Genomic DNA, 12,091 nt, shown 5'->3' with positions numbered 1-12,091 from the left:
GTCTTATTTTTGTAGCTTTTGTCCAGAATCGACTGATCAGTGCACACAGAGGTTTGAAAACCAGTCAGATACTAAAAGAAAACCAGTAGAAAACCATAAAGAATAATAAAAACTCAAGGAAGACTTTGTTATCAATGTGTAAAAAGTAGATTGAGCTTCTCTGCATCAGCCAGTGAACAGGAAACGAGTGAAGCAGCTGCAGTCTGTGGGACCGGGAGCACTTTACTGGTCAGGCTGGTTCTGTCGGGCTCCACCAGCTGACAGAGGTTCATCCTCTGAGGAGAATCTAGATCTTTCAGAAGCTCATCAGAGGAGCTCAGAGGATCTTGTGGGTCTCTGAAGACCCTGGTCCTCCTCAGAGACTCGAACCACACCAGCTCCACAGATCCTCTAAGAACATGATGTCATGGTTCAAAGGAAGGGCTGGTCAGTGGGCGGAGCTTCAGATTGTTTGATCTCTTATCTCCAACTGAACCTGGAGCAGGTCAGATGCTCAGCGTAAGTTACCATGGAGAATCAAATTCCTCTTTTAAAGATGCTCACTTTGTTTTCATTCAGTCCTTCACAGACACTTCACTTCAAACTCTTTATTCAAACAGTAAAAATAGAATAAAACCTGCTCATGGTTCATAAACCTCTCGTCAAAGACCTTTCACAACAGAAACGTGAAACGACGTCTGAGACGTGTTGGTACCGAAGCTTCAGCTCAGGATGAACAACAGAGGAAGAAGAAATGAAATGTTTCCAGATCAGAACTCGACTGAAGACAAACATCAAATCACACTCTTATTATTATCACTTAGGTTTTTAATGAGTGGTGTATAAAGTACTTGAAAGTCATACTTGAGTAAAAGTACAGATATCTACCCTGAAAGTGAGTCCGGTAAAAAGTCGCTCATCTTAAATGTACACAAGTATCCAAAATAAAAGTACAAGTACCAAAATAAAAAATGTTAAGTACTTTTTAAAGACTATACAGACACAAAACAACCAACATTTGTTCTCTTCAGGCAGTTATTTCAAAATTAAAACAAAATATATATATACTGTATAATTTGACAAATTTGAACCCCAGATGCTGATCAAACATACGTGAAAAATCTACTAAAGCACAGTAACAAAGTATTTGTACTTCTTTACAGTAATAAAGTATTTGTACTAAAGGCCGGCGCATGGTTCTGCAACTGCGGCTGCAGCTTTTCACGCAGTTGTTTTAATTTATGGTTCTCCAAGGGTTGCGCGTGCTGCAAAGCAATTCACCTCCAGAACACTAGGTGGAGTAACGTTTCTTGTCGAAGACGACCTTAGAGACGTTTGTGTGTGGCAGTCGTCGTCGACCTTCAAACCGATGTTAGCCGAGATCTCCTTCCAGGAGCTGCAGGCCATCTGCAGCTCCTTGTATTCCGTCAATGACGGGTTAAACAAGTGGTCATACTTTCAGATCTCTTCTGTCAAACGCTCGTCTATTTGGTCCATATTCGTTCTTCTAAAACTTCCTTGGCTTCTGCTGGTATAATTCGGCATGAAATCTGAAATGTGACACCGGAAAGGATGTAGTTAGCAGACCAATCACAGCCTTGCGGGCTGCGTGAGGCTTGCGTAGCTTTGTCCTATAGTTAAAAAAAATTGGGTGACGCACACAAGAAGGGACACGCAAAGACATGCAAGGGGCTCTTGTGCTTGCGTGTCCTTGCGTGTTTCTGAAAACGCAGAAGTATGCGCCGGCCTTTAGTTGCTTCCCACCACTGTCAGTGTTAAACTGCTGGATGGAGTTTTGGTTTGTGTCCGAACGTCGGAGACGCAGACTTAAGAAAAGTAACATGATCATTTATGTTGCTCCAGAAAACATGACGGACACAAACATGGGGTCATGCGTCCGTCACTGACCGAGTAAACAAAGATGGACGACATGACGGCTCACAAAACTGAAGCCAAATCCTCTCAACCGCCCCCTGGTGGCTGGCTGCAGTACAGGTCAATAACCTTCTCCATGTTACCAGATGGGACATGAACCAAACTCAAAAAGTAGACGGTAGATGGTTTCTGTCCTATCACGTAGTTCTTATCTCACTGATGTTTGTTCACGTGTTCATGTTTCTGATGTTTCCACAAGATGGCAGCATTGTGTCGTCCATCTTTATTTGCAGTCGTTCATCGTCTGTATGGATGTAATAGATTATAGATAGTTTTTAACCCCTGATCTTTGCCTCTCCTGTTTTTCTGTAGCTTTATACAAAACCATTTTTTCTAATCTCTGGTGTCGGACGGTAACTCGTGGTTGATAACGTCAGAGGAGGCCCCCCCCCCTCGACTCCTCTTTACGGTTCAATTCTGGGTTTTTGCACCGGTTGTTTCTCTCTTTGGTTTTGAATCGAGTTTTCAGCATCAGCACATGGTCCAGAGACGGATCGTCAGGAGACAGATGGTCCAGAGACGGATCGTCAGGAGACAGATAGTCCAGAGACGGATCGTCCTGTGCTCTGATGAAGCTCTTCATCTCTGCCTGCTGGTCTTCATACTGGACGGACAGCTGCTGCAGGTTGTCCAGAGGCTTCCACCTCAGAGCCGTTCTTCTCTCCTCGGTCTTCCTCAACGCTTCCTGAGAGCGCTGGACGACAGACAGCATGGATTGGTACAGATCCTTCTTCAGAAAGTCCCTCAGGCCTCCAATCGTCCTCATCCTGTGGACCAGCCGGTGGACCAGCGTCCCCTCATACAACCTGGACCACGACAAAGAACACGGTGAAGTCTCATTCAGCACTTTAAAAAACGTCCTGGAGCTATCGGTGCCCCCCCACCTGCTCCAAATATAGTTACATCTGGGTTCTAAACACTAAATGTCAAATTGAGGTTTCAGAACAGAAACTCAGGGACCAGCAGGGGGCGCCACAGTGACGGCTGCTTCGTGTGTTTGGACCTCGGTCTCAATGCGAATGAACCTGAATCATTTTTCTTTTTCTTTGGTTGTTTTCCGGATCTCGTTCAGAAGCAGCTCAGGGTAAATGATTGAATAAGTATATTGGGTGTGTTTGTCTTTACTTTTTATTGTTGTTACTTATAATAAAGTTTCAAGTTAAAGTGAAAAATATCAAAGCTCAGGTCGTTTCTTTTCTTGTGGTTCTATGCAGTCACAATGGGGGGGGGGGGGGGGGGTCTCTCAGCGTCTCACCGTGCGATGTGCTGGTCGGGGAGCGGGCAGCTCAGCAGGCGGTTCAGCCCGACGCTGTCCTTCAGGCACATCTGCCACTGGTTGAGGGCGTGCGCCACGTCCAGGTCCAGCTTCGGTTCCTGATGTGGATTTTCAGGCTGCAGCACTGCAACACACACACGTCACACACACACACATCACATGTCACACACACACGTCACACACACACGTCACACGCAGGTAATTGAGGAAATGATCAGAAGTTAAGAAGCGGTGTGGCTTCGGTCTGAAGCTGTCCCACCTGCTGCGTGTCTCAGGGCGTCTCCGTCACTCAGCCCCAGCAGCAGCGACTTCAGCAGCGTCTCGTCTGGAGCCGGCTCAGCGTTCTGCAGCCAGAAGCAGGTGACGGCCACCGGGAGGCGCAGCTGAGGCGGCAGGCTTCTCAGAGACGCCTCCTTCACCTTCAAGGCCTGGAGAATCACCTGCAGGCGCTGGGATAGCTCCACCTGGGGGCGACATTCAGTCAACACAGGGGTAGAGTCCGCTTCTTCCAATGACCGTAAACAAAGATATTGTGTGTGGGACCGTTCCTGTGAAACTAAAGGCCTCCTCCTCGAACTGTATGTGAAGTCAAAAGCCTGAAAACAAGCATGGTCCCTTTGTTCAGGAGAACTACTAAAAAGCCCAGGAACTCAATCTCCCAGCATGCCGCAGGTCCTTTTGTTCCGGACAGTTTCACCCAGAGGTGAGAAAAAGCCACCAGGGTCAACTCCAATTGGTCACTCTGGCCCCATGACCTGTGAGGTCACCGGCCAATACAAGGACAGATCTCCCCCTCCTCGCTCTTTTTCACCCACCTTCCCCGGAGGAAGGCTGCCGGCCCATCCTCTCCTGCTTCGCCGAGGGGGGAGCCTGGCATCTTCTCTTCACATCCAAATCTACGAGAGGAGCGCAAAGGTCTAGCTCCCAGCTCATCTTCTCAAGGAAACCTCCTCTCAAATCACGTTCTTCCAAACTCCTAGCAGCGACTCGATGTCCTGCAGGTCAGATTCAACGAGCTGAGCCCCACAGCTCCACAGAACCACGAATGAGAACCTCACGAGCAACCAGAAGACTTCACAGAACTGTGAACTGCACAGCAACTGAACTTCTCCCTCTCTAAGGACTGGTAACATACTGGGCTTAATAATTATACTTGACTAAGCAAGACTGTTTATTCGATTCTGTGTGGTGTCTATGAGTTTGATAGGTGTGTGACATTTTGAGTTCTAAGTTATTTGAAAGTAAGGTTTGTGTGTCATGCTCTTCATGTTTTTCTTTGCATTTCAGTCTATCCTCTGTGTAATGTAGCACCAACACAGACACACACATATCAGTTCACCTAGTTAGACCTTCCCCCACTATCGGTCGTAAAGCAACTTCAGAGGAGGGGGGGGGGGCTGCTATCTCTAGGATAAATGTTTTCTTTCACAAATGTTCTTTCATTAATGCTGCGTAAGTGAATTTTTTGCCAACCGTTACACTGTTAAGAACTCCATAACCTTCACTGTTCATTATATCATCTTTAATAGTAAATATTGAGATTTCTAATTGAACTAGATCTAAATGAGATCTTAATCTATAAATTGGCTCTTTTCTCTTAGTTTGAAAGGGGGTGCCCAGAGAGAACTTTAACCAACTAAAGTTATGATTTGATATTAATATTTTAAATATTAATGTGTGGAAATTGCGATAAAACACAAGAGGCAACTTCCATCAAGTTGGACACACAGATTGTGCTCCGTTTATTACCATCCAAACAATAACAAACAAGATGGCTTTTAACATCCCAGCATGCCTTGGGGTCTCAGACGTCATTACGTTCCCATCATGCATTGGGATCACGATGTCATCACGTCACCCGGCATGCCCCAGGGTCGACGTCACCGCCCTCGTAGGAGACTTCCGCCGACACATTAAGTAAACCACAGTGTGCCTATACTGAGCGCGAGGGTGAATTATGTAAGTCCCCTATTCACTACACAACTCCCCCCAGAATTCACCATAACAACAAACATATCACCGGAGAGGTGGTCGTAGCAACCGGCCAAAACGGCTGTGTTTTACAGGGAGTGTCGGCCACGTCGGCAGGCTGCTATTTATCCGGGACAACATCTCCGGACGACGTTTCCTGTGCGACACAGGGGCACAGAGGAGCGTCCTGCCTGCCTCCCGTTTGGATATGATGACCGACAGCCACGGGCCCCCTATGGAAGCGGCTAATGGGACGCCCATCCGATCGTATGGACTGAGGTACGTTGAGTTGTGTTTCGGAGGACATCGGTTTGGCTGGAATTTTGTCTCGGCAAAAGTCGCCGTTCCCCTCTTGGGTGCTGATTTTTTGTGTGTGCATGGACTGTTGGTGGATGTAAAGAACCACCGTTTGATCGACGCCCTCACGTTCTGTTCTTATACGTGCACACTCAGCGGGTTTGACTCCATACAACTGTCTAGCATGCTGTCCACATCGGATGACTTCCAACGGTTACTGGTTTTCCAGCACTCACTCAGCCCACTACGGGTCCACCCGTCTATGCCCGTGCTCGACGCCTCGACCCGACCAAACTTGCCGTTGCTAAGGCAGAGTTTTCCAACATGGAACGCCTGGGAGTCACCCCTTCACATCGTCCCCAAACCTGGTGCCGGCTGGCGCCCGTGTGGCGACTACAGGCGACTTAATGAGGCAACGACACCTGACCGATACCCAGTCCCGAACATACAGGATTTTTCAGCACACCTGGCCGGGATGGTGATTTCTAAAGTAGACCTCGTCCGGGGTTATCATCAGGTGCCTATGCACTCACTAGGCATTCTAAAAACAGCGGTGATTACGCCGTTTGGGCTTCTTGAATTCTTAAGGATGCCGTTCGGACTTAAAAACGAAGCCCAAGCTTTTCAACGCCTCATGGACTGGATGTTTTACGTGACCTGCCTTTCCTTTTTGTATATTGGGACGACATTCTGGTAGCAAGCACGTCCGAATCTCAGCACATGTCGCACCTCCCAACACTTTTCAAGCGGCTCAACCAACATGGCCTGATTGTAAACCCTGCCAAGTGCCAGTTTGGTCGCTCCACCATAGATTTCCTGGGACACAGAGTCACTAAGGACGGCGCAGTCCCTCTCCCATCGAAGGTGGAGGCGGCCCTACGAGGGCCCATTTCGCGTGTTGGAGATGGGGGACAAACATTTCACGATGGACATGGGAGGCAAACCGGAGCGACTCTCTATTGACCGCCCCAAACCAGCCCATTTGGATGTGGCTAGGCCCGTTGAGGTGGCCCAGCCCCCTCGACGCGGGCGTCCTCCAGTTCTGCACCCACCCCCTGCTCCTTTGCCTATCAAACCTGCCACGGTAGTGTCTTTTCCACCCCCTGTAAAACACAGCTGTTTTGGCCGGTTACTATGACCACCTCACAATCTGTGTCCAACTTGATGGAAGTTGCCTCTTGTGTTTTATCGCAATTTCCACACTGGTGACCCTGACGTGATCACGTCACCCGGCATGCCCCGGGGTCGACGTCACCGCCCTCGTAGGAGACTGACGCCGACACATTAAGTAAACCACAGTGTGCCTATACTGAGCGCGAGGGTGAATTATGTAAGTCCCCTATTCACTACAAATGTTTCATATTTTATTTTGATAACCAAATTTATTGAACGCCTAAAGGCACACCATTCTATGGTATCACTTTTAAAGCATTATTGCACAACATGTAGAACACTACATGGACAGGAGTATTGGGACACCCCTCATCCAACTCGGTGTTTCATTCGGTCATCGGTTGCACCGGTGAAGATAAATCTTCATTTTGGACAATTCTATGAAAATGAGTCACATGTCGTAAATAAAGAATGTTTGAATGAAATGTCCACCTTGTTCAGCGAGCGGAGTTCGAGCCGCCGAGTGACTGATGTGACTTCCGGTTCAACCAGGATGGGATCCAGCTTGAGGCCGTCTCTGTCCCACTCCTCCACCAGGAGACGAGTGTCTCTGCCCAGCAGCAGCCCGTACAGCAGCTGGCGGAGCGGCCTGGAGGTCAGGGCAGCGCTGGGCATGTCTCCGTGGTCGACCGGCATGCTGAGGCCCTTTCTGTGCAGCTGCAGAACATTCAAGATGTCTCCAGACAGATGGGCCTGCATCAGAGGACGCCGCATCCAGTCCGGGACACGAACCCCCACCTCAGGGAGGACAGGACATTGTCTTTTAACAACTTGTAAATGTGTTTCCCATCATTCATCTCGACTCTGGTGCAACATGCTATGAAGCTTTTTAACTTTTATCTTATGCAGTAAAATCTGTGAAAATATTTTCAATGTGAGGGAGTTTGTTTGTTTGCTGCTTCTGTGTTTCTGAGCGATTCATAGTTTGGATGTTTTTGTCTTTTTAAATTACTTGATTGAGGTTTGATCCTCAGATCAACGTTAAGAAAACCAAACGTTCACTTTACTTGGATGTTTTTCAGTTAAGCTCCTTGAGTCCAGTGAACGTCTGATCAGTGCAGCACTGAACCTCCTGCTGGGACCAGACCTCAGTAAAGACACTAACATTACTTTAGACTTCATTACTTCTTCTCCCACTGCTGGAATCACTGGTGTGATCCCATGGATGAAGAAACTCTCCAGGGAGCTGGGAGGCAGCTGGTACATCTCCATCTCCAGAGTCAGGTTCTGCAGCACCTCCTCCTTTCTCTGGCTGCTCAGGTTTTCCATCAGCCCCAGCGCTGCCTCCAGCCCCGCCTGAGGCGTCAGGAAGCTGCTCAACCAGGAGAGCAGACCTCTGAGGCGATTTGGTCCCCCCTCCCTTGTTGGATCAGAATCAGCCCATCTGATACTACCCACCTTCGCCAAGACGGCGAAGGTGGGTAGGAGCTGTGACCCGATGTTGAAGGAGCTGCAGAGGTGGGACGTGTGGTAGCTCTTACAGGGGATGTACCAGCGCGAGCCGCTCAGCTCCAGTGACTTCCACTGGAAATGACGGATGGGCAGCAGTCCTGCCGGGAGACTGAAAATGAAGAAGTCACTGTCATTGGAAAGCACCAGGCACTGCCACTCGCTGGCTAGCGCGGCGATCTGCTGGTCGGCTTCTCCGTAGCACTGGGCCAGCGGGACCTTGAGCCGCTCCAGCGTCTGCACGAACACCATTCTGCTGCACAGAGGCAGGACTCCCTGCTCCGTGCCCTCCACTGCTGCCTGGTGGCACTTCCTGATGTTGTCCTCAGCTCTTTGCTTCATGGTCTCAAGCTTGTTGTTGGTGGCGTCTGCGCCTCCGTCCATCACCACGTATGGCTCGATCTCACAGAGTCTGAGGGCGCTGACAAACTTCTCAATCTCTTCCTCAAAGGCAGCATAATCCCCACCGTGATTCTGGTCCAGACCTGATCCACCAACCAAAGGAAACACAAAGATCAAACTGACGTCTACACACATCCTTCTTGTTTACCAGGGAGGAGCAGAATCTGACTCGTGTGTGAACGTTAGGGACCTGAGACCAGAACGCCTGAGGTCCAAGAGCCCTGGTAACAAGGGTCTACACCCTCTCAACCAATCAGGAGTCAGTCAGGGGCACACACACTCCATCAGTGTGTGTGTGTGTGTGTGTGTGTATGTGTCCCCATCCAGATGGATTTTGCATAGGGACATACGTGGGGGGGAAGGGAGAGAGCTAAAAACTACATTTAGCATCACTTAAATGTCACTTACTTATAGCACTTTGTAGTTTTGCTTTATATTTTGAAGAAATTTAATTTTTGATTCTTATTGTTCTTGATTGTACCCTCGGGGTTGATGCACTTATTGTGAGTCGCTTTGGATAAAAGCGTCAGCTAAATGAAATGTAATGTAATGTATTTTAATGTAATGTAATGTAATGTAATGTAGTCCACGATCAGCTCCTTCGTGTTGCTGACGTTGAGATGGAAGTTCTTGTCCTGGCTCTTACCTCCTCTAGGCCTTCTCATCATCGCTAGTGATCAGGCCTGTGGGTGGAGTCTTCAGCAACTTAATGATGGTCCAGATGCCCATGTGAAAAGGGCACCCCTTCATCATAATCTATACAAGTAAATCTATAATAATTTATGAAAATAAAGTTACATACGTAGCAAATATCAGAGTATTGGGCCAATCAGGGGGAAATAATCTGAAATGTCAAGGTCAAAACATTTATGGGAATAAAGTTGTAATTTTATGAGAAAAAGTAATAAGTCCAAGAATAAATTGTAATTTTACGGATAAGTCTCCGTTATGACCCTTAGTACTCCATCGTCATTGAACCTTATATAATAACACATGCATTGATCTGTTTCCACTCAGCAACCACATCTTCTACTGGAGAATAAAACCTTCAACTGGTTTGAGTCCAACTTGAGAAAAGTTCAAGTTTGGTGAAAGGGGCGTCACATGACCTTCAGATAAACAATATAAATGTTCACTTGCTTATTCGATAATAAAGATTTAATGAACGTTCCTTGTTTTTCTAGTTCTGAGTCTTTCACTTAAATCATCAGAGAATGAACCAATGAACAGAAGGAAAGTTCAGTCAGACGCCTCCGGCTCATGATGACACATTAATGAAGTTTAATAAGTAACGAGGACAAAGTCAAACCTGGTGGAAAGAAACACAGAGGACTGATCTGAAGCTTTATCCACCAGGACACACTGAAACGTTCTTTGACTGAAGAAATGAAGAAGAGATAAATATTCAAATCTTATCATGTAGAACTGTTTCTTCTGTCACAACAACACAACTCCTGCTGCACCACTTTGACTCAACATGTCCATTTACAGTGATGTGTGTGTGTGTGTCTGTGTGTGTCTGTGTGTGTGGCTACAATAACAAACAAGTTCTCCTTTGAGTGAAAACCTCATGCTCACGAGAAACATTATATAATAATAATCATAATCAAAATAATAATCATAATAATGTAATGTGACGCAGACAGTTTTCTCAGAACACGTTACTTCAGTGTGAACTCTGGACTCTGATGAGAGTTGGAGGATTTGAAGTCACCTGTCAGGTAGAGTGGGAACAGCAGGTTAGAGCCGTCGACCAGCAGCCGCTTCCTCCGGAGCTCCAGCTCCCGGTAGATCCTCCGGTCAGTGTCCAGCAGCGAGGTCAGGCCCTGCACCCCCATCCCGGTGAGAGAGTGATGATCCCGGGTGAGAGAGTGATGATCCCGGTGAGAGAGTGATGATCCCGGTGAGAGAGTGATGAAGAACCTGCTCCTGAGTCCTTGAGTTTCACTTTCCTGACATCATCAGCCCTGAGGCCGTGCACGGCCGTGCACACGCACACTCAGGTTTCAGGTTTCAAGAGTTAATTGTCGCAGACACAACGATTAAATGAAGAAGTCGCTGTAGTTACAAACGAGAGATGACATACCTTCCTCATTTTCTAATCTTCCTTCTATAACTACACTTCCATCATCTTCATGTTCATCACCTTCTCTTTCCTCTTTCACCCCCATGTCTCCCAATCAAGTTCTTACCTTGGTGACCTCCGCCCCCCCCCCCCCCCCCCCCGACCACCTGCCCCCTTGACCCCCTCTCATCCAGTCTATCACTCTTCACCTTCTTCCTTTTCTCACCCATCTTATCATTACTCCCCTGTCCACTGGCTGTTTCCCTAACTCTCTCCTGAAGACCCCCCCCCCCCAGATCTGTCTCTCTTCTTCTCTTTCTTTCCACAGCTCTGAGCGAGTGATCTCTAATCAACTCTCCTCCTCTCTCCACCAGAACAACCTTCTTGACCCTCACCAGTCTGGTTTCAAGGTCGTTCAACTGGGACTGTCCTCCTTGTCTCTGAGCAGCTTCACACTGCTAGAGCATCCTCTCTGTCCTCTGTCCTCTGTCCTCATCCTTCTAGACCTCTCTTCTCATTTGACACAGTGAACCACCAGATCCTCACTTCCTCCCTTCAGGTTCTGGGTGTCTCAGGCTCTGCTCTCTCCCTGCTCTCTTCCTTCCTCAATGACCGAACCTATCTGGTAACTTGGAGAGGATCTGTGTCTGAACCTTGTCCCCTCACTACCGGGGTCCCTCAAGGTTCTGTCCTGGGTCCTCTCCTCTTCTCTCTGTACACCAACTCTCTCTGTCAGTCACTCACATGGTTTTTCCTACCACAGCTATGCTGATGACACCCAACTAATCCTGTCTTTCCCCGATCTGAAACACAGGAAGCAGCACGAATCTCTGTCTGTCTGATTGACATCTGTCAGTGGATGTCTCAACACCCTGAAGATTAACCTTGATAAGACTGAACTACATCTCCTTCCAGGGAAAGACTCTCCCATCTAGGCTAGGAACCTGGGTGTGACACTCGATAGCCAGCTCTCCCTTACTGCCAGCATTACTGCAACAACACGGTCCTGTAGATTCATGCTGTACAACATCAGGAGGACACGCCCCCTTCTCACTCAGAAGGCGGTGCAGGTTCAGGTCCAGTCTACATCCAGGACGTTCACCCCGCTCTGCCTCGGCCAATCAGGTCGTTGCTCCCTCACTGCTAAACACTCATCACCATCACAACTGTTTTCTGTCCTGGCTCCTGATTGGTTGAACCAGCTCCACATCGCCATCCCGACATCGAAAGTTTACACATCTTCCACTGCAAACTAAAAACACACCTCTTCCGACTCTACCTTGAATAAAAAAAAACCCCATCAATTTAGCATCACTTAAATGTCACTTACTTATAACACTTTGTAGTTTAGCTTTATTTTTTGAAGAAATTGTAACTTATTGTGAGTCGCTTTGGATAAAAGCGTCAGCTAAATGAAATGTAATGTAATGTAATGTAATGTAATGTAATGTAATGTAGTCCACGATCAGCTCCTTCGTTCTGCTGACGTTGAGATGGAGGTTCTTGTCCTGGCTCTGACCTCCCTCTGTAGATCTGATTTGAGT

The 12,091-nt window shown here is 47.7% G+C and overlaps 1 protein-coding gene across 1 annotated transcript; it reads right to left on the bottom strand.

Annotated features, from left to right (window-relative positions):
• Positions 1-706: 706 nt before the first annotated feature.
• LOC133964803 (protein asteroid homolog 1-like) lies at positions 707-10,553 on the bottom strand. The gene is made up of 7 exons (XM_062399045.1): positions 10,197-10,553; positions 7,757-8,565; positions 7,064-7,408; positions 6,188-6,334; positions 3,450-3,654; positions 3,170-3,314; positions 707-2,720 (listed from the first exon to the last, which is right to left on the bottom strand). Exons 1-7 carry the CDS (start codon positions 10,318-10,320, stop codon positions 2,288-2,290), a joined length of 2,208 nt encoding a protein of 735 aa, XP_062255029.1. The 5' UTR covers positions 10,321-10,553; the 3' UTR covers positions 707-2,287.
• Between the last annotated feature and the right edge of the window lie 1,538 nt (positions 10,554-12,091).

The sequence above is a fragment of the Platichthys flesus genome, chromosome 11, assembly GCF_949316205.1.
Source record: "Platichthys flesus chromosome 11, fPlaFle2.1, whole genome shotgun sequence".
NCBI classification, from domain to species: Eukaryota; Metazoa; Chordata; class Actinopteri; order Pleuronectiformes; family Pleuronectidae; genus Platichthys; species Platichthys flesus.
This window is presented reverse-complemented; position numbering and strand designations above follow the sequence as displayed.

Bases quoted from the DNA above. Each gene is read 5' to 3' on its own strand.
- LOC133964803 (XM_062399045.1), bottom strand. From the start codon at position 10,320: ATGGGGGTGCAGGGCCTGACCTCGCTGCTGGACACTGACCGGAGGATC. The intron at 7,409-7,756 runs GTAATGAAGTCT...TGGGAAACACAT, and splicing joins TTCCAGCAGTGGGAGAAGAA to TTACAAGTTGTTAAAAGACA. The intron at 6,335-7,063 runs GTGGACATTTCA...GGGCCCTCGTAG, and splicing joins AACTCCGCTCGCTGAACAAG to GGCCGCCTCCACCTTCGATG.